This window comes from Lissotriton vulgaris, chromosome 11, assembly GCF_964263255.1.
Source record: "Lissotriton vulgaris chromosome 11, aLisVul1.2, whole genome shotgun sequence".
NCBI lineage: Eukaryota > Metazoa > Chordata > Amphibia > Caudata > Salamandridae > Lissotriton > Lissotriton vulgaris.
In genome coordinates, this window is record NC_141699.1 from 782,537,256 (window position 1) to 782,560,047 (window position 22,792).

General features: G+C 49.2%; 1 protein-coding gene across 2 annotated transcripts in view; it reads right to left on the reverse strand.

The window, feature by feature from the left end:
• STAG1 (STAG1 cohesin complex component) overlaps window positions 1-22,792 on the reverse strand; it is a 1,379,617-nt gene that overhangs the window by 530,817 nt on the left and 826,008 nt on the right. For both annotated transcript variants that reach the window (XM_086943907.1, XM_086943908.1), the window contains exons 14-15: window positions 18,137-18,251; window positions 17,657-17,774 (exon numbers count right to left, since the gene is read on the reverse strand). In XM_086943907.1, coding sequence (XP_086800033.1) covers window positions 17,657-17,774; window positions 18,137-18,251 — 233 coding nt within the window. The remainder of the gene's footprint in view (window positions 1-17,656; window positions 17,775-18,136; window positions 18,252-22,792) is intronic.

Sequence of the window (22,792 nt, forward strand, 5' to 3'; positions counted from 1 at the left end):
TTCTTGGCATGTAGAGCTGCAGAGTTACACACTATGCATAGAAGGCCACCTAGTGTTGGGCCTGGATGTTTGCAGTTTGTTTTGTTGTAGAAAAGTCTTTGGAAGTCACGGGACAGGAGACTCCTCCTTTGGATGATACTGCGCATGGGCATCGGCTACATGCCCAGATTGTTTTTCGCCATTAGGGAAGTGATGGAGCTGTACAAGAGGTAGTGATGTCCATGTGATTTGTATCCAATTAAGACAATACTGGAAAAGATAAGGGTAGCCGGGGAGGCGGGTGGGCGTGTGTAATTCTGCAGCTCTACATGCCAAGAACAGATGCATACTGGTATGTAGCATTATCCGTTCGAGGCATATGAGCTGCAGATTACACACTATGCATAGATTGTATAGCAGTACCAACACCTAGCGGCGACCACCAGTATCTGTTGCATTTGTTAGAAACAGTGTTTTTAGTACAGCCTGGCCCACAGTAGCTTGTTGTTTAGTTTGCACATCTACACAGTAATGCTAAGTGAATGTGTGCGGTGTAAGCCATGTAGCTGCTTTGCATACATCATCTAGGGGAATGTTCCCCAAGAATGCCATTGAAGCCCCTATTTTCCTTGTAGAATGGGCTTCTGGAGGAATTGTTAATATACGTTTGGCTTTGTGGTAACATATTTGTATACATTTAACAATCCACCTAGCGATCCCAGATTTTGATATGGGGTTGCCTTTATGTGGCGGTGAAAAGGACACAAAAAGTTGTTTTGTTTTACGAAAAGTTTATGTCCTTTCGATATAGTACAGTAATGCTCTTTTGACATCTAAGGTGTGTAGAGCTCTTTCTGCATCTGAGGCTGCGAGAAAAATACAGGCAGCTCAACTGATTTAGATGGAATGGTGAAATGACTTTAGGAAGGAATTTAGGATTAGTACGAAGAACCACTTTGTTATGATACATTTGCAGAAAGGGTTCTTGAATGGTAAATGCTTGTAGTTCACTAACCCTTCTGAGAGGAGTAATTGCTACTAGGAAAGCTACTTTCCAGGTTAGGAATTGCAATTCGCATTTCTGTAATGGTTTAAAGGGAGGTCCCGTTAATCTTGTGAGAACAATGTTTAAGTTCCACACTGGTGCAGGTGGCATTTTGGGAGGAATTATTCTTTTGAGTCCTTCCATGAAAGCTTTTATAGCTGGTACTCTAAAAAGAGGTAGATGTCTATTTTGTAAGTATGCTGCAATGGCAGCGAGGTGTAGTCTGATAGATGTATCGGCTAAATTACACTTTTGAAGGTGTGATAGATATCCTATGATGTGTTGAATAGACACATCTAAAGGATTTATTTGGTTGTTTAGGCAGTATATGACAAACAGTTTCCACTTAGCAGCATAAAATGCTCTAGTAGTGGGACGTCTAGCTTCTTTGATAACGTTCATATATTCTGGAGAAAGGTTGAGGTAACCAAACTATGACCGCAGGAGCCAGATCGCTAGGTTGAGCTGAGCTGGGTCCGGGTGTCTGATCTCTCCATGGTTCTGTGTTAATAGGCGTGGAGATAGGTTGAGTTCTTGGTGTGGTACTACAGACATCTGCAACAGCGTGGTGTACCACGGTTGTCTGGCCCAAGTTGGAGCGACTAGAATGAGTGTCAGGGTATATTGTTGTACTTTGTGTACCACTAACGGAAGTTGTGGGAGAGGAGGAAAAGCGTACGCAAATAGTTTTTACCAGTTCATCCATATCACATTGACTTTGGACAATGGGTGTGGGTATCTGGCAGAAAAGTTTGGGCATTTTGTGTTTTTGTGGGTGGCAAAGAGGTCTATCTGAGGTTGTCCCCACATTAGTTTTGTTATGCTATGCAATGCTTTGTTGTGCTATGTTTTTTATGCTATGTGTTGTTGTGTTTTGTTTTGCTATGCAATGTTTTGTTATGCTTTGTTTTATTATGCTGTGCTATGTTTTGCTATCCTATGCTTTGTTTTGTTATGCTATGCTATGTTTTGTTGTGTTTGTTGTGCTATGCTTTGTTATGCTATGCTATGTTTTGTTGTGTTTTGCTATGCTATGCTTTGCTATGCTATGCTATGTTTTGCTATGCTATGTTTTGTTATGCTATGCTATGTTTTGTTATGCTATGCTATGTTTTTCTATGCTATTATATATTTTGTTTTGCTGTGCTATGTTTTGTTGTGTTTTGTTAAGCTATGCTATGTTTTGTTGTGCTATGTTTTGTTATGCTATGTGTTGTGTTTTGTTATGCTATGTTTTGTCATGTTATGAAATGTTTTGTTATGCTATGTTTTGTTATGCTATGCTATGTTGTGTTTTGTTATGCTATGTTTTGTTGTGATATGCTATGCTTTGTTATGCTATTTTCTGTTATGCTATGCTATGTTTTGTTGTGTTTTATTATGCTATGCTTTGTTTTGCTATGCTATGCTTTGTTATGCTATGCTTTGTTATGTTATGCTATGCTATGTTGTGTTTTGTTATGCTATGCTATGTTTTGCTATGTTTTGCAATGCTATGTTTTGTTATGTATGCTATGTTTTGTTGTGTGTTGTTATGCTATGCTAGGTTTTGTTGTATTTTGCCGTTTTGTTATGCTATGCTTTGTTTTAAGTTATGTGATGCTATGCTTTGTTATGCTATGTTTTGTTCTGCTACGTGTTGTGTTTTGTTATGCTATGTTTTGTTATGTTATGCTATGTTTTGTTTTGCTATCCTATGCTTTGTTTTGTTATGTTATGCTATGCTATGTTTAGTTTTGCTATCCTATGCTATGTGTTATGCTATGCTATGTTTTGTTGTGTTTTATTATGCTATGCTTTGTTTTGCTATGCTTTGTTTTGCTATGCTATGTTTTGCGCCTCTGGCCTGGTCGCCCCCCTGCTCCTCTCCGCCTACCTGCTACCAGAGTTTCGACGCCGCCAGCAGCGCCCCAGCCGCCGCTGGGCCGCCCGCTCTGCCGGTCCTTTTCCCGCGCCTCCTGCCTGCGGCCCCGCCCCCCGCCACACGATTGGTTAACCCCTTCCCGCCTCCCAGCGGACCCGCCCTCCCTGCTCCCCTCTTATGACGCCCCTTCAGCGACCGCGCAGCGGACGCGCGCAGCGGGAGCGCCGACTGAGCGCCAAAGGTAAGCCCGTCTGCGCCCGTCCGTGCCTGGACCGCGCCCAGTGCCAGGACCCCTGGCCCCCGCAGTTCCCAGCCCACACGCCGGACGTACGACGCCGCCACCCTCATCGCACTCAACGACGGACGAGTCCCGGGATGCTACCGTGCCACCCCGAGACGCTCCCACGGACCCTTCTGCTGTACCGCCTGCAAGTTCACCTGCATCCGGACCTGCCTCGCACCAGCACCCGCCAAGACAAACACCCGCTCAGTCCACAGACACGCCATCGAACTCTGGAACCTCATCGACACCACTGCTCCTGACGTTGCCTTCCTCACGGAGACCTGGATGAACGCCTCCTCAGCACACGACATGGCCATCGCCATCCCAGAGGGCTACAAGATCACCCGGAGGGACCGCACCGCCAACCAGACAGGAGGAGGCATCGCCATCATCCACAGGGACACCATCCGCATCACGACCTACACCGACGACATCCTGACTACCGCCGAACACCTACACTTCCAGATCCACACCGACCCGAAGACCACCCTCAGAGGCACCCTGATCTACTGACCCCCGGGACCAAGCACCCAATTCAGCGAGGACATCGCCGACTTCGTCAGCCCGCATGCCCTCCCCTCCGCTGACTACATTCTCCTGGGGGACCTCAACTTCCACCTGGAGAACAACAACGACCGCAACATCACCACCCTGCTCGACAACCTCGCCAACCTCGGACTCAAGCAACTGGTGACCACCCCCACCCACCTCGCCGAACACACACTCGACGCCGTCTTCTCATCCAGCAAAGACATCGCCTTCAGCCACGCCACAGGACTCCACTGGACGGACCACAGCTGCGTCCACTTCACCTTCAGAAGAACGACGACCCACCACCACCAGCAACAGGTCGCCCGCAGAAGCTGGAGCAAGATCACAGCCGACCAGCTCGCCGCTTCCCTGAGCCAGCACCCTCCCGCCAGCTCAGCGAACTCCAGCCAGGCCGCCGACAACCTCACGAAGTGGATCAGCAACTGCGCGGACCAACTCGCCCCACTGAGGACCCCGCCCAGCAGACCCGGCAGCAAGAAGGCCCCGTGGTTCACCGACGAACTCAAAAGCTCCAAGAAGAACTGCAGAGCCCTCGAGAAAGCCTGGAGAAGGGAGCCAACACCGGACAACATGACCACCCTCAAGCTTGCCACCCGGAAGCATCACCAACTGATCCGCGACACCAAGAAAACTGCATTCAAGGACCGGTTGGATAACAACACACACAACAGCAAGGAACTCTTCAACATCGTGAAAGAGCTCTCCAACCCCAACGGCGGAAACAACGACATCACCCCATCGCAAGAACTCTGCAACTCCCTCGCCTCCTACTTCCACAACAAGATCGTGGACATACACAACAGCTTCAACACCCAACCGACGAACGCCACGTCCAAATCGACCGAACCACCGCCCCCCACCACCACCCTCCGCGCCTGGACTCCGATCTGCACCGAAGAAACCGTTCGCATGATGAACTCCATCCACTCCGGATCTCCGACCGACCCCTGCCCTCACCACGTCTTCAACAAGGCCGACGCCGTCATCGCACCCCACCTGCGGGACATCATCAACACCTCCTTCACCACCGCCACCTTCCCTGAGAGCTGGAAGCATGCCGAACTCAGCGCTCTACTCAAGAAACCAACAGCGGACCCCACCGAACTCAAGAATTACCGCCCCATCTCGCTGCTCCCGTTCCCAGCCAAAGTCATCGAGAAGACCGTCAACAAGCAGCTGGCCGCCTTCCTCGAGACAAACGGATCCCTCGACCCCTCACAGTCTGGCTTCCGAGCCAACCACTGCACTGAGACCGCCCTCATCGCTGCCACCGATGACATCCGAACCCTGATGGACAACGGAGATACAGCGGCCCTCATCCTACTAGACCTCTCCGCGGCCTTCGACACCGTCTGCCACCGCACCCTAGTGCAGCGCCTCAGCAACGTTGGAATCCAGGAGAAGGCGCTGGAATGGATCATCTCCTTCCTCGACGGAAGAACACAGAGTCCGTCTACCACCGTACAAGTCAGAGGCCACCGAAGTCGTCTGCGGCGTCCCCCAAGGATCCTCGCTGAGCCCAACCCTCTTCAACGTCTACATGAGCCCCCTCGCGGCCATCGCACGCCAACACAACCTCAACATCATCTCCTACGCCGACGATACCCAGCTCATCCTCTCCCTGACCAACAACCCCGCCGCCGCCAGAGCCAACCTTCACGAAGGAATGAAAGAGGTAGCCGAGTGGATGTCGACCAGCCGCCTGAAGCTGAACTCGGACAAGACAGAAGTCCTCATCCTGGGATCCTCGCCCTCTGCCTGGGACGACTCCTGGTGGCCCCCCGTCCTGGGCACCGCACCCAAACCGACAGACCACGCACGCAACCTGGGCTTCATCCTGGACTCCTCCCTCTCCATGACCAAGCAAGTCAACGCCGTCTCCTCGTCATGCTTCAACACCCTGCGCATGCTACGGAAGATCTTCCGGTGGATCCCCACCGAGACCAGGAAGACTGTCACCCAGGCACTCGTCACCAGCCGACTGGACTACGGCAACGCCCTCTACGCCGGAACCACCGCCAAGCTCCAGAAGAGACTCCAACGGATCCAGAACGCCTCAGCCAGACTCATCCTCGACATCCCACGACACAGCCACATCTCCGGACACCTAAAAGACCTGCACTGGCTCCCGGTCAACAAGAGAATCACCTTCCGTCTCCTTACCCACGCACACAAAGCTCTTCACGACCAAGGCCCGAGCTACCTCAACAACCGCATCAACTTCTACGCTCCCAAACGACACCTCCGATCAGCCAGTCACGCCCTCGCCGCCGTCCCCCGCATCCGAAGGACAACAGGAGGAAGGTCCTTCTCCTACCTGGCCGCCAAGACCTGGAACTCCCGACCGACCTGCGCCTGACCCAAGACCACCTCGCCTTCAGGAAGAAGCTCAAGACCTGGCTGTTCGGGTAGCAGCAGCACCCCCCCCCCCCAGCGCCTTGAGACCCTCCGGGTAAGTAGAGCGCTCTATAAATGCCTATGATTGATTGGTTATGCTATGTTTTGTTATGCTATGTTTTGTTATGCTATGTTTTGTTATGCTATGTTTTGTTATGCTATGTTTTGTTATACTATGATTTGTTATGCTAAGCTTTGTTTTGTTATGTTATGTTGTGTTTTGTTATGCTATGCTATGTTTTGTTGTGTTTAGTTATGCTGTGCTATATTTTGTTGTGTTTTGCTATGTTTTGTTATGCTATGTTTTGTTATGATAGGCTTTGTTTTATGTTATGCTATGTTTCGTTATGTTCTGCTGTTTTGTTGTTATGTAATGCTATGTTTTGTTTTACTATGCTATGTTTTGCTATTCTTTATGTTATGCTATGTTTTGTTTTACTATGATATGTTTTGTTTTGCTATGCTGTGTTTTGTTATGCTATGTTTTGTTCTGCTATGTTTTGTTCTGCTATGTTTTGTTCTGTTATGTTTTGTTTTACTATGATATGTTTTGTTTTGCTATGCTTTGTTTTGTTATGCCATGTTTTGTTATGCTATGTTTTGTTATGCTATGTTTTGTTATGCTATGTTTTGTTATGCTATGTTTTGTTATGCTATGTTTTGTTATGCTATGCTATGTTTTGTTATGCTATGCTATGTTTTGTTATGCTATGCTATGCTTTGTTATGCTATGCTATGCTTTGTTATGCTATGCTTTGTTGTGTTTTGCTATGCTATATTTTGTTTTGTTATGCTATGTTTTGTTTTGCTATCCTATGCTTTGTTTTGTTATGCTGTGCTTTTGCTATACTATGCTTTTGCTTGTTATGCTATGCTATGCTGTGTTTAGTTATGCTATTCTATGCTATGTTTTGTTATGCTATGCTGAAGGGGGTATGTGAGGGTGTGTGAATGTGGGTGAGGGGGGTGAGGGTTTTTGAGGGTGATGGTGTGTGAGGGTGAGAGGGTGATGGTGTGTGAGGGTGAGGGAGGGTGAGGGGGTGTGAAGGTGAGGGGGTGTGAGGGTGAGAGGGGGTGTGAGGGTGAGAGGGGGTGAGAGGGTGTGCGAGGGTGAGTGAGGGTGAAGGTGTGTGACGGTGTGTGAGAGTGAGGGTGTGTGAGGGTGAGGATGTGTGTGAGGGGTCAGGTGGTGTGAGGGGGTGAGAGCGAGTGAGGGGGTGAGGGTGCTCGTCTCCAATGAATGTCGCTGCTTCGCCTTCTTTGAAAATGTTCAGTGCTGCAAATAGAGCATGCCGCCCTAATTATCACAGCATGAGGCCCCAAAGTGATAATTATCACAGCATGCAGAGAGGCGCCCCACTGCTGGAGCACTCAACTGCACAATAATTATAGTTGAGTGCTCCAGCAGCCTGGGGCGCTTGTTGACATGCTGTGATAAGTGGGGTCTCATGCTGTGATAATTGTTACTAGCGGCGCACAAGCTGTTCCACTGTGAAGCGCGTTCACAGACCTGAATCGGCTTGTGCCCATAGTAGAATCGGCTCGTGCACAGGTCTGTAGCTAGCTCTGCCTCCCTTGGAGGCACAGACAGCAGCTATAAGACTCGTGGCGGCAGTGCTTCGCACTGCAACACCACAAGACCTAAATAAACAGCGGTGAGGGTGCACCACAGAGGAGCGGGGGTAAGGGAGTGAATACAAAGAATTTCACCCCTGCACGAAAACCAAAAAGAATTTGTAGACAAAGTTGCATAAACAATTTAACAAGGCCTTTTGATTATGTACTTTTCAACCGCACCCCCCGGGGACCGAGGTCACTGGCGCGGCCCGCATCCCTGTGATCCCTCACAGCTAGAGTGTGTCGGGCGGGTCAAGGACGCGTCATGTGTTTCTTTCAAAAGGTGCCAACTTAAATAAATAAATACACGTTCAGGAACTGAACCAGTGCGCTCGCTGTCGTCACCTTCAGGGAAACCCTCATTATTGTATTTCTCTCTTATCAGCAGATACCCGTAAAAAAAGCAGATTAAAGACACAACGGAGTACACGTCAGTATGGGGAAATAAAAGAACGAGGCCACTACAGACAAGACGTCAGGCTTCGCCGTGAAATGGATAAAAAAAAAACGCCAGCGAGTTGTCCGAGCACGCGCTCCCCTCTGGCGGCCTTGGTGGAGGCATATGGGGCCCAGATCGTCTCCTATGCCGACGACACGCAACTCCTCTTCACATGCGGGAAAGATCAAGAGTTTGTGGGAGAGAGAATCCGGGACTGCCTTGCGCTGGTCTTCGACTGGTTCCAGCGGAACGGTCTGAGGGCCAACTCAGGCAAGTCCGAGATTTTATTTTTTGGTTGCGTTGCCGATCCGGAGTGGCAGCATTGGTGGCCGTCCGACATGAGTCCTCCTGCACAGTCCTCAGTGGTGGCCAAAAATTTGGGCGTCAAGCTAGACAATCAGCTGTCGCTCCGAACTCACATCCTTGGCCTGGCCGGCACCTGCTACGGATTACTGAAAATGCTCCGCAAATTTTTGCCTTTGTTATCTGAGGAGCACAGGAGGATTACAGTGCAGGCTCTGGTCGGTTCGAGGCTAGACTATGCCAATGCTCTTTTTCTCGGCCTTCCTGATGATCTGGTCCAGCGCCTTCAGGTGGTGCAGAACTCTGCTGCCCGGGCGATCTTTGGCCTAGGGAGACGAGCTCGAGCGTCCGGGTTGCTCCAGTCGCTTCATTGGCTCCCCATTAGGAAGAGGATCCAGTTTAAATCCTTGACCCTGATGCATAAATCTCTGCATGGTTCAGGAGCGGGATATCTGCAGCGGAGACTGACTTTTTATCGTCCAGCTCGTTCCCTCCGCTCGGAAGCTCTTTGCAGAGCGGTGGTTCCACGGGTGAGGAAGGCCCGCGCGGGAGGGCGGTCTTTTGGTTGCAGAGCCCCCCAGCTTTGGAATCTGCTTCCATTTTCTCTTCGGAGTACTGCTAATTTGCTCCAGTTTAGGAGGGGCCTGAAGACCTGGCTTTTTAACTCCTAGTCTGTTTTACTGCCCATTGTTTTTGTTTTGTTCTGTTGTCTGTTTTTAGCTGTGTTGTGTTATTTCAATATGAGTTGAGGGTGGAAAGCGTCGGGACACTCCCTGTGAGTAGCTGTACGCTATACAAAAGCTCAATAACATAACATATCATAACAATGCAAAGCCCCAGGCACTCGTCACCAGCCGACTGGACTACGGAAACACCCTCTACACCAGAACCACAGCCAAACTGCAGAAAAGTCTCAAACGTATTGCAAATGCTACTTACCAGTATGCATCTGTTCTTGGCATGTAGGGCTGCTGACATTCATATCTGTGCATAGATCGCCACCTAGTGTTGGGTCCGGATGATTGCACATTGTTGTCCTGGAAGAGTCTTCGAAGTATCACGAGATAGGTGGCTCCTCCCCTGGACTACAGTGCGCATGGGCATCGCCTCCATCCCCAGATTGTTTTTAGCCATTGGCAGAGATGGAGTGAAGAATGTGAGTGATGACCATGCTATGAGCATATGTATATATATGAATGAATACTGCAGCTGCTACAGGCGCCGGGGAGGAGGGTGGGCGATATGAATGTCAGCAGCCCTACATGCCAAGAACAGATGCATACCGGTAAGTAGCATTTGCAGTTCGAGGCATGTGGGCTGCTGAATTCATATCTGTGCATAGAATACATAGCAGTCCCTCCATTAGCGGCGGCCGCCTGTGCCAGCTGCAGCAGTCTGAAAAAGTGTTTTTAGAACAGCCTGACCAACAGCTGCTTGCTGTTTGGAATGCACGTCTACACAGTAGTGCTTAGTGAAAGTATGTGTGGTAGACCATGTGGCTGCCCTACAGATGTCTTCTAACGGAATGTTACCTAGGAAAGCCATAGAGGCCCCCAACTTCCTGGTGGAGTGGGCCCTCGGTGGGATAGTGAGAGTGCGCTTAGCTTTAGCGTAACAGATCTGAATGCACTTTACTATCCACCTAGCAATCCCCGCTTTGGAGATAGCGTTTCCCTTGTGGTGTGTGGCAAAAGCAACAAAAAGTTGTTTAGTTTTGCGAAAATCTTTTGTCCTGTCTACATAGTACATCAAGGCCCTTTTAACATCAAGGGTGTGGAGCATGCGCTCCGCCAGCGTCTCTGGGTTTTGGAAAAACACCGGCAATTCAATTGTCTGGTTTATGTGGAATTGTGATACCACTTTGGGTAGGAATTTAGGGTGAGTGCGGAGCACCACCCTGTTAGCATGTATCTGGAAGAAAGGTTCTTGGATGGTGAGCGCCTGCAACTCGCTAACCCTCCGTAGCGATGTGATTGCTACTAAGAACGCAACCTTCCAAGTCAGAAACTGAAGCTCACAAGAGTGTAGTGGCTCAAAGGGAGGACCCATCAGCCTCGTAAGAACCACATTGAGGTTCCATTCCGGAGCTGGTGGGGTCCTTGGTGGAATGACCCTTTTGAGTCCTTCCAGAAAGGCCTTGATAGCAGGGACCCTAAAGAGTGACAGGTGCTGCCTATTCTGGAGGTATGCTGCCATAGCAGACAGGTGAATGCGGATGGAAGAGTACGCCAGATTGCATTGATACAGGTGGAAAAGGTAACAAATGATGTTTTGAATGGAAGCATCTAGCGGGTCAATATTGTGGTTAGCACAGTAGACGACAAACCTCTTCCATTTAGCCGCATAACAAGCTCTAGTAGTGGGCTTCCTTGCCTCCCGAATGATGTTCATGCAATCAGGAGGAAGATTGAGGTAGCCAAACTCTAGGACTTCAGGAGCCAGATCGCCAGGTTGAGCTGTTGCGGATCTGGGTGCTGAATGTCGCCATGGCTCTGCGTCAGAAGGTTGGGAGTGAGATGAAGCCTTTGATGCGGCACCACGGACAGTTCTAGAAACGTGGTGTACCATGGTTGGCGAGCCCACGTCGGAGCAACCAGGATGAGAGACATCGAGTGCTGCCTGAGCTTGCGTGCCACCAGCGGTATCAGAGGTGCTGGGGGAAAAGCGTACGCAAATCTGCCTGACCAGTTCATCCACATCGCATTGCCCTGTGATTGCGGGTGTGGGAACCTGGCGGCGAAGCTTTGGCATTTTGCGTTCTCCTTTGTGGCGAACAGGTCTATCTCCGGATGACCCCACCTTTGGAAGTACGGTTGGAGTACTGATGGATGTATCTCCCACTCGTGCATCTGATGGCTGTGCCTGCTGAGCAGATCCGCCATTTGATTGTCCTTGCCCGGGAGATGCTCTGCCATGAGGAAGATGTTCCTCTGAATGGCCCACTTCCACATGCTCTGAGCCAGATGAGACAGCTGTGGAGAGTGTGTGCCTCCCTGCTTCTGAATGTAGTACATGGCCGTCATGTTGTCCGTCCGGATCAACACGACTTTGTTGCACAGATGTACTTTGAACGCCTTTAAGGCCATGAAGATTGCCATCAGTTCCAACACATTGATGTGCATCTTCCTCTGCTGTAGTGTCCATAGTCCCTGCACAGTGTAATGGAGTACATGCGCTCCCCATCCCTGGAGAGAGGCGTCCGTCGTCAGGATAATCTGTGGGACAGGCTCTTGGAATGGTCGGCCTTTGCAAAGGTTTTGTGGATTCCACCAATGCAGAGAGTTGTATGCCCGACCGCTCACCAACACTAGGTCTGTCAGTTGCCCATGAGCCTGAGTCCACTGACGTGCTAGGCACTCCTGAAGCGGACGCATATGTAGTCTCGCGTGCGGGACAATGGAGATGCAGGAGGCCATCATGCCTATCAACTGCATGAACACCTTCGCTGGAAGCGAGTGTTGGGGTCTGAATCGTTGGATCAGCGCCTGGATACTGGCGATTCTCACCGAATTTTGCTGCGCAGTGGCTGCCAGAGTGTTGATTGTCGCGCCCAGATACTGTCGCACGTGGGCGGGCTGGATATGGGACTTTGGGTAGTTCAGAGAGAATCCCAGATCGTGCAGGAGATGAATGGTGCGTGACACATGGTCGACGCACTGTCGTTCTGTCCTTGCCTGAATGAGCCAGTCGTCCAGGTAGGGAAAGACGTGGACGTGCTGGCGACGGAGATGCGCCGCCACAGTCGCTAGGCACTTTGTAAATACCCTTGGTGCCGTGGTGACCCCAAACGGCAGGACCCTGAACTGGTAATGCTGGTCTAAGATCGTGAATCTGAGATACTTCCTGTGGGAAGGATGCAGGGGGATATGAAAATAGGCATCTTTCAGATCCAGCGTAGCCAGGAAATCCCCCTGCTGAAGCAGGGGAAGCACCTGCTGCAAGGTGAGCATATGGAAGTGCTCCGAGAGGATGTACCAGTTTAGGGGCCTGAGGTCCAGGATTGGCCGGAGGGATCCGTCCTTCTTGGGAATCAGAAAATACAGGGAGTAAACCCCTGTTCCCCGCTCTTGCAATGGAACGAGCTCTATCGCCCCTTTTTGCAGCATGACTAGAACTTCTTGCTGCAACAAGGTCAAATGCTCGCCTGACATAGGACGGCTTCTTGGGGGTATGTCCGGTGGAATGGAAGTAAGCTCTAGACAGTACCCGTACTGGATAAGAGACCTCACCCACCTGTCCGTGGTGGTGGTCTTCCACGCCGGCAGGAACTGCTGGAGTCTCCCCCGACCGGTGTTGTATGGTCGGGGGGCAGTGACAAGACGTCACTGTTTGTTGGTGGTGGTGGACCTGGAGCTATTGTTTCCACGTCCCCTGCCCTTGACATTATTGCCTCTGTAACCACCTCTACCCTTGTTGTTGTACGAGGTTTGGGTGTTACTTTTGTAATATTGTGTGGACTGGGATGCCTGCCCCCTTGAGGTGCCTCTGGAATTTGAGCGGCGAAAGGAACCACTCCGAAACTGCTGACTTTGTAAAGCCCCCATTGATTTAGCAGTTTCCGTATCTTTTTTCATTTTCTCCAGGGTGGCATCCACCTCAGGTCCAAACAGGTGGTCAGGATTCACTGTTTGATTCAGTATCGTAGTTTGGATGTCTGGTTTGAACCCTGAAATTCAAAGCCAGGCATGGCACCTAAGCAACACACTGGTATAGATAGCCCTGGAGGCTGTTTCTGCCACATCCAGTGCACATTTGATGGATGCATTCGTAATGAGTTTTCCTTCCTGAATCAGCATCTGTCCTGCCTCCTTGTATTGGTCAGGCAAGTGTTGCAGTATGGCCTCTAAGGTGTCATAATGGGCCCTATCATAACGTGCAAGCAGGGCTTGGGTGTTAGATATTCTCCAGATATTAGCTGCCTGTGCAGCAATCCGTTTGCCTGAGGCCTTGAAGATCTTGGACTCTTTGTCTGGGGGAGGAGCGTCACCAGTAGTCTGAGAGTTCGCCCTCTTCCGAGCGTTGGAAACGACCAAGGAGTCCAATGGCAAGTGTCCCCTGATATATGTAGGATCCGTGGGCGCTGCCTTATATTTCCTGTCGATGCGAGGGTTGACCACACGCGCCCATGTGGGCTCCTTGAAGACCTCCGTTGCATGTTTAAGCACCCCCTTGAGCATCGGCAGCGTTTTGACTGACTTTTCAGCCACAGAGAAGGTGTCGAATAAGAAGTCCACATCCACGGGGTCCGAGTGCAGCTCGACGTCGTGGTTGGCCGCAGCTCGCTCGATCAGAGCATTAAAGGCCGCCGAGTCCTCCGTCGGGGACGTCTTGGCCGCAAAAAGTTGCGTGTCCTGACCCGATTGCGGGTCCTCCGTGTCGCCTCCGGCGGACCAAGGTTCGTGCTCCTCCTCCGGATCCAAGTACGCCGGATAGTTGTACTCGGCATCTTCCTCGTCCGCATCGCCTGCGGGGGAATGCGTCGGCGAGTGTCCTAGGGCTTGTGGGGACACAGGTTCCACCAGAGCCGAAGAGTCCGCAGAGTCCCTTTTGTTTTTGAGAGGGATCTTGAAATGTTCCAACGCCGGCTCCGTCGTGATCTTCCTCTTGAGGAGAGACAGTTTCCCGGTGTTGGCGTCGATGATAACCTCACGACGTTCCTCTTCAGCAAGCGGCTGGAGCCGAAGCTTCGACACCACCAAGGCAGCTTTCGGCGTCAATACCTCCTTCGAGGATCCGCCCTGTTTCGGCGCGAAGGCCTTCGGCGCCGACTTGGGTGGTAGGGTGAAACGGATAGGCGTCTGCTCCTTCGCAGGCTTAGGCGTGAGCTTAGGAGTTACAGAGTCCTGAGCGGGAACCACACTGTCCTTTCGTATCCGCTGCAGGGATTCCGCTACCTTCTTCGTCAAGGTCGGAGAGGGCTTGACCGGTCCGAGCGACCCCTCGTCGTCGAGAGCCTGATCGCCGGCAGTCACTTTCTTCGGGGCCGACGCCCCACGCCTATGAGCGTCGTCGCCCTGACGCTTCTTCGGAGCTGTCTTCGGGTCCACGACCCCTTTCGGAACCGACGCAGCCGCGTCGGACGATTTCGCCTTCGGCACCGACCCCGAGGGCTTTGGGTCGGCCATCTTGGTGTGGCTCTTCGAGTCGGCCATTTTGATTTTCTTGGAAGTTGACGCCTCCAGAACCTTCTTCACCAGCTCAACTTTCGCTTTCGGTTTCGCATCCGAGGGTGCGTGACCAGTTAGCTTCACTTTCGTTTTCTTCAACGTAAGTGGTGGTTCATCAATGTCCGTGACCGGGCCCGGAGGCGGGGACGTAGGACTCATAGTTAGATCTTGGGTAAGGCCCGAAGGCGATCCCTCGACCTGGGCCGTATGAAGGGGAATAACCCCTGAGTCTGGTTGGGGATGCTCCTCCTCCGAGCTATCTCCCATCGTGGCAAAAGCCTGATCGTCGTCCCCTACCTCGTCGGTGACTTCGTCAAAGTTCTCCTCACCCGCGTCGTAGGTCTCCCCCTCGGACGCGGGACTAGAGCCCGAACCTTGCCCGTCGTCTTCTACCTCGACAGATTCCTGGAATATGTTGTCTGGTGGGGGCGCCGCAGTCGATAACTTTGCCTGGAGCCTATGGGCTCGACGAATCTTTAAAGTCTTCTTGCACCGGAATTTCGAACACGCCATGCAGCTGTCTTCGTGATGATCCGGTGACAAGCATGTATTGCACACAGGGTGCACGTCGAGGTGTGAATATTTGGAGTTACACACCGGGCACTTTTTAAACGGAGTCCGCTCCATAGCAAAAGTGTAGGCCCGTCCGCGCCGAGAGCACGTGGAAGGGCAGCAAGAGATCGGAGCTGAGTCAGAAAATAAACTCGTACGCAACTATACCGACGCCCAGCCTAGAGACCTTTTGGTCTCGATTAGAAGTTGAACAACTATCGGTTCCGACAGAGGGAACCGAAACACATCCGAACCCAATGGCGGAAAAAAACAATCTGGGGATGGAGGCGATGCCCATGCGCACTGTAGTCCAGGGGAGGAGCCACCTATCTCGTGATACTTCGAAGACTCTTCCAGGACAACAATGTGCAATCATCCGGACCCAACACTAGGTGGCGATCTATGCACAGATATGAATTCAGCAGCCCACATGCCTCGAACCCAGAACGCCTCCACACGACTCATCCTGGCCATACCCCGACACAGCCACATCTCCGCACACCTGAGACCTGCACTGGCTCCCCGTCAGCAAGAGAATCACGTTCCGTCTCCTCACCCACGCACACAAGGCCCTCCACGACCTGGGCCCCAGGTACCTTAACAACCGCCTGACATTCTACACTCCCACCCGCCAGCTTCGATCGACCAGCCACGCCCTCGCAACCGTTCCATGCATTCGAAGAGCCACCATGGGAGGAAGATCCTTCTCCCACCTGGCAGCCAAGACCTGGAACTCCCTCCCCATCCACCTCCGTCTTACCCAAGACCACTCTCCTTCAGGAAGCAACTCAAGACCTGGCTGTTCGAGCAGTAGCGGACCCCTCTACCCCAAGCGCCTTGAGACCCTCCGGGTGAGTAGCGCACTATACAAATTTCTTGATTGAATCAAAATGGACCTAGGAAATAACATGCACAAGCTGTCTGGTTTAAACAGTTCTTCTTGTTCCATAATCTTCTTTGGCGTCAATTTTTTCGGTGCCAATAGAAGTTGATTAGTGTTCTTTGCCTTTGAAGGAGTGATCGAGTCCTGTGGCAATTTTTTCGGTGCCGAAGATGGTCTAGGCTTGTCCGTGTCATGCCTTGGAGATTTTGGTACCGATATCGTCGATTGCGGCGTGGAAACAGGTTTTGTTGGTATTGCGGCGCCAGAATCTGGTTTCCCTTCTTTATTTTTGTAACCGGAGGGTTTCGGAGTCAAAGCTTTCGGGTCCGGTACAGTTCTCGGCTTCGATGTGTCTTTTGGTTCAGGTGCCGAAGGGTCTTTGTCTTTGGGCACCGAAGGGCGTTTTGGCTTCGGTGTCGAAGAATCCTTCAGTGTCGAAGGATGTTTCGGTGCCAATGGAGGAGGTGTAATTGGCACATGTTTTTTTCGGCACAGAGGCACCGGAAGGCGTAGTCTTTTTCCTCGGAGCCGAGGGTAAATTTCGGTCTCGACTAGGCCCCATGGGCGGAGTGCCGACCCCTGCCTTGGTCTTGGGTAGTGTATGTTGTGCGGGGGCAGTAGTACTCACAGGTTGTAGAGATGGAATCGAATCGTCCGAGCCCTCTGCCCCCGATATGATCTGGAGAACAGGCGAGTCTTCCTCGGCGACGAGTGGAGCCTCGTCTTCGGAGATATCTTCGATTGGATCTTCGTCCTAGGAGACGTCTTCTTCGACGATCTCCTTCTCAAAGATGGCCTCTGGTTTTGGCGCTGATCTCCTCATTTCGTGTTGACGGGCCCTCCGATCCCGAATAGTTTTCTTCGATCGGAAGGAGGCACAGGCTGCGCAGGTCGACTCGTCGTGCTCTGGCGAGAAACAGAGGTTGCAAACCTCGTGATGGTCTTTATGAGGGGATTTTGCTCGACATACCGGGCATCTCTTGAATGAGCTCTGTCCATGAGGCGTAGGCCGTACGGCGCCGATAGGCCCAACGGCCCGCGTCGATGCACCGGAATGGAGCTGGTGATGTCGAAAACTCTATTCAATGTCGAAATAAGTTTATCTGAAGTTTCTCGCTTCGAAAATGCAGAAAAAGTCTTTTTTAGCTGGAGCGGAAAACTTTCATCCGAACACAGTGGCGGAAAAAAACTATCTAAGGATGGAGTCGATGACCATGCGCAGTACTGTCCAAGGGAGGAGTCACCTATCTCGTGACTACAAAGACTTCTTTCAAGAAGAAAACAACCTGCAATCATCCGAGCCCAACACCAGGTGGCGATCTATTGCTAAGCGTAGGATATGCAGCTCATATGCCTCAAACAAGGGCTTTTCGCTTCGCTTGCGAGACCTAAAAACCAGACAGATGTCTGCTGCAAAAAGAATGGAATATTTTGTAGCATCATTTGACACTCTTGCCACAATCATTCCTCTAAGCAGGAAAGAGATGGAACCTGCATTAAGCAAACTTCAAACAGCATTATGTTCCTATAAAATATTAGTGCCCATCAACTTAGTTTTAAAAGTATAACTCATACCTTCTTCTCCTTGGACAGGTTCTTCTACCAGAAGTTCGATCATACATTCCCAGTCCTTAAGCAGCTCTTGCGAACTCTCCCAGAGACTGTCCACGAGATATGCAGCATGTTCATGCAACTATAAACAAAAATAATAAACATTACATGCCCATACTCAACTCTAACCTACCCGCACCCCATAGGTATAATATACTAGAACATTTTGAGCAATCTAATTTACCAAAGTTAGAAAAACATTTGTACAGCTCCTTTGTCAAAGGTTCTAGGTTTGCAATACATATTTAATGGATATATCCATCCAAAAATAAACAGCAGCTCTAACTGTTAGGACATTTAAATCCCAGGTTCATGAGTCTTTTTCCAAATAATATACTTTTGTAGCTTAAGGTTATCAACATTATAAGTGTATTGTGATTTATGTTACATCTTCACAGAATCTTAGGTGGTTTTATTGCCAACGTTTCTACTTCTGCAGCTCACCTCGCTCTCAAGAAAGAATAACACCAACATCTTAATGAGGTTCCCATTGGGGCTGTTCCTTCCTCGCTGCTTCGCCAGAGCCTCTTCAGCCAGAGGGTCATGCCTGCTAAAGAGTCTGAAATGGAAATAAATAGTTAATCATAGCTATTGCCAATGAACAACTTTTATTGGTTCTCTCTCTCTCAGGATGGCTGATGGTATAAATATTAAGTTGATAGGATGCAAATGACTTCAGACCAGTAGGGGGAAAATCTGGTACAAATAGTATAGATCCACTGAATGCCAAACATAATATTACCGAAGAAAGCTTCAGAAATAGTATATACAAATGCATTTAACATGAAAGATACACTGTTCTTCGCTCTACCCGTCTTTTTACAGGCGATTCAATGTCCATGTAGACCAAGAATAGTTAGGTGTTGCTTCTTTTGCCCTGAACCATAAAACTAATTTTACCCCCAGCTAACTCAGTTCTTAAGAATAGGAAAAAAGGCATAGGCTCTGTGCAATAAATAGGGAAAAAAAGTTAACTATATCTAACTGAAAATATTGAACATGGAGAAATATGCCAATTAAATATATTTTAACATCTATTCAAGCCAGTTTAATTCCATTTCATGCAAAAATTGAGAACAAAAAAAATTGGATGCGGGTCCAACTCAGATGCTAATATATCACTAGACAGCACAAATGAGAACTCAGAAGGAGCAATATTATCCCCCTCAAAACTGGGCATTAAATAAATGAAGGAGAAATACAACCAAAGCATTATCCTCTGCATTTCATGAATAATTCACAATGAAACACTTACTGTACTTTTAAGCCAAACTGGATAGAAAAGCAAATAAATGAAAAAACTAATGAAAAATAGCAATTTAAATGTCAATAAGACAAGTTTGCCTTCTTTTTCAACCAAAAAGTGAACCATCTCTACTGGTCAGCTATACCCTGTTGCCAAGTTATCATTCACCAATAGTTCAGCAAAAGAACACTGGCAGCACAATACGCACACATTATTGTAATTGCATTTATATAGAGCTTACTACCCCATGCAAGGCGTCTAAGCACTTTTCTGCGAGTAGCACGCTACTCCGGATACCAAAAAAGATTAGTGATGCATTAGTAGAGGGAGATATAAAACTAATTTGAGCTGTGGATATGTGAGTTTGTTATTTGTAATAAAAAAGGATAGTCTAGGGATAGAAGAGGGGAGGGTTTTCATTGATATAGCGCTTGTTACCCCTGATGAGGCGTCAAATCTGTTTCTGGGAAGTAGCACGCTACTCCAGAACCCAAATAAACAGGATTAGTAGTGAATTAGTATAGGGAAATTTGAAATTCATTAAAGCTGTGGACATAGGAGTCTGCTAGTTGGATCGAAATAGAAAGTGGAGTGATAGAAGAGGGGAGAGCCTCGAAAGTGTTTATTTGGAGATGAGAGCAGTAGGAGGAGGTTTGGGATGAGTAAAGGGGAGGTGGAAAGGGTAGCGTCAGAAGTTCTCAGCATTTATGGAGCGGTCCCGAAATCTTAGATGTCAAATGTTGAGATTCAGAATGCTTTGACTTTGAATAACTCAACATCTGCCAGGAAGAGGGTATGCCAGTAATGCAAGGAAAGGCCAGCGGGCCCCACTCGGAGGATGTCTCCCACTATAGAGAAGGCAAACTCTTCCCATAACGTATTGCAGCTGAAGGTCCATCTGATGGAACCACCAGTTTGCTGAGCCCTTAGAATCTCTGTCCAAGAGTCTCATATGCAGCATTTCAAACCATATTTGAGAATCTGGAAGAGAGGGGACATGCCATGCTCATCCTTTCAAGGCTACTAATCTACCAAGGGGACATCAAAGTGAGCAGGAATTTTGGCACAGAAGGAGAGGAAAGGAACAAAATCCTCAACAGAAAGCAGACCAAATGTGGCACTTAAAGCATAATGTAAAGGTTGCCACATTCTGGAATTCTCAAAGGTGCATTTTAAATTGGCACAGGAATTCCCAATCTATTAGCAGCTACAGAGGATACATTTTTCCACACTAGGTTTTGCTTTTGAAAATGATTTTAAAAAGTGTTTTGCAGAAAATGTTGCCTCATACAACCATATGTTGCATTACTTTCACAAGGAAAAGGCTTATACGGTGTTCCACAGATCCTGCATCTGCATGGAGAAAAAGTCACTTGCCTTCGGCAACAGCCTTTCTGGTGGATACTAGACCGCAGACTCCTCACCTTGTGAATACTTCCAGGCGCCAGGCTGGATTCAGGGCTTTTTTCCCCTTAGCAGTCCTCAAATGCGCAGGTAGGGGAAGCCGTACAGCTCCGCGCCAGGCCCATCCCGCCTTAGATTGAGCATTAGGGCTCCTACATAGCTGCCAACTCCGCAAGTTGACGTTATTTTCTTCCTAATCTGTCCGCACGTCAGATAGAGAACCCTTAAGGTCAGAGTGTACCAGTGTGCAAATCTCTAGATTTCCACCTTATTAGTATTGAAAAGATGAGCCCATTCCGAAGAGGAAGGACGGTGTGTCAGTGAGAAATCTGCAGTTACATATAGCATCCACCACAAAGATAATCACCGAAGGCAAGTTACCTCTTCTACTAATGGATGCTTCCAACCATGACTCATCACCTTGTGAATAATTACCAAAGCAGTAACTCCCTAGGTGGTGGAGCAATGGAAAACTCATCCCAAGATATCCTGTAGGATAGATCGGGCAAAATGCCCTTCCCTCCGGTCCTGGCTAGTAGTGCCGCATGAACTGATGCCCACATAACTTGGCAGATATCCCACTCTGGTGGAATGTGCCTGTAAGCCTCCCAAGGGCGATTCTTTGACCAGCCCATAACAGATCTTGATGCACAAGACAATCCATCTAGAGGTGGGTCTTTTTTGCACAACTTCCCTATTTTCGCCCTGATAAATCCAGAGAGCTGATCATTCCCCCTATGTTCCCTGGTGAGATTGATGTAAAACCTCTGGGCTCTTTTTGGGATCAAGACTCTTTTCCTCTTTGGACGGATGAGGAAGCGGTTTAAGAAAACTGGAAGTGCATCACGACCTAAGGAAGTAAGGTAGCTTTTCTTCCAAGAACCATCTTGTCCAGGACAGAGCTTGTAATACGTTAATTTGGCTCTCAGAAGTGATCACTATGATGAATGTTGGTTTCATTGTCCGAAGATGCACGGAACAACTGTGCATTGGTTCAAATGGGGCACACTTGAGGAAAGTAAGAACCAAGCTGACTACAGCATCAGTAATGGTGTTTGTGGAACATATGAACCAGCTCTTTCATAAAACTGCATCATAAAGGCAATTTAAAGAGAAATGCCTAATCGAGCAATTGCAAGAGGGCTTAAAGAGACAATAAGTGATCTTTAAGTGTTGCCAAAGCAAATCCCTTCTAGGCTAAATAAAAACAGAATGTCAGCTAAGTGAAGAGGATTTTATAGGACGAACCAAACCGCAAACTCCTCCCAGCAACCCCATGTACTGTTTTGGTTGAGGGATGTCCAGCTGCCAAGATGACCTCCAACTACTTTCAGAGTAAGATTGAAAGCCATTAACTGTTGCTGGTCAATCTCCATGCATGGAGGTGCAAGTTGTACAGGTTTGTGTGCAGGACTCTGCCCTGCTGCTTTGACAGGAGATTCTCTTGAAGAGGCAGCCAGATCAGGGACATATGCTCATGATCAGGAGGTATCTGTACCACACTCTCCTTGCCCAATCTGGAGCCACTAGTATGACATGGGACCAGTTGCTCCTGATTTTCAGAAAGTTTGGCAGGAGAGGCAGGAAGGAATATAGGACTTGCCCTGAACTGGTCCTTCTGGAGGAAAGAGTTCTTAGGGAGAAGGTAGAGAATAGGACTGAGGCCTCCATACTACGTTGGCACCATAAAGTAACTGGAATAGCAACCAGTCCAGACTTCAGATGCCGGCACCTTCCCAATGGCTCCCTTTATCAAGAAAACTTCTTCTCGTTGAGTGGGCAGTTGGTCCTTTGGAAGGCATTGCTGTGTAGGGGTCATATTGGGAGGGTTAGCCACAAAGGGGAGGGAGTAACCATTCTGAACAATTTAAGGAACCCATTTGTCGGATGTGATGATCCTCCACCTGGGGAGGTAAAAGGTGATACCACCTTCCACTGGGTTTTCGTGAGCCACTGAAGGCAAATTAAAGCTTTTTTTTTTTTGAACTATGGAAGGGAGGCAGAGGTTTGGGTAGTTTATAGACACTGGGGTGCTGGACGCTGATAGTTGAAACCCCGACCTCTGCTTCGAAAAGCTTGCAAGGCCTGCCTTGAAGGGGCAAAGTTAGTGGGAGAAATCACAGTATAGGTTGTGCCACTCCAAGGGAGCATACTGCATCCTTACTTCACTTAAAGTACCCCAGAGGGGAGTCTGTCTTGTCTCCGCAGAGATGAGCGCCATACATAATAGCATGTCCATAATTGACTAATACATTGCATAAAAACCCTGCTGAGAGGATCCAAGTGTTACATCAAAGCAACACACTGGTCCTAACTGCTCTACCCAGACGGTCAGCAATGTCCAGACCCTAATCGATGTAGTACTTTGCCAGGTTCTGGCCATCCTGCTTGAGTTTGAAACATATATTATGAGGGGGGACATGTCCCTTGAACGCTGCTAAAGATGTGAG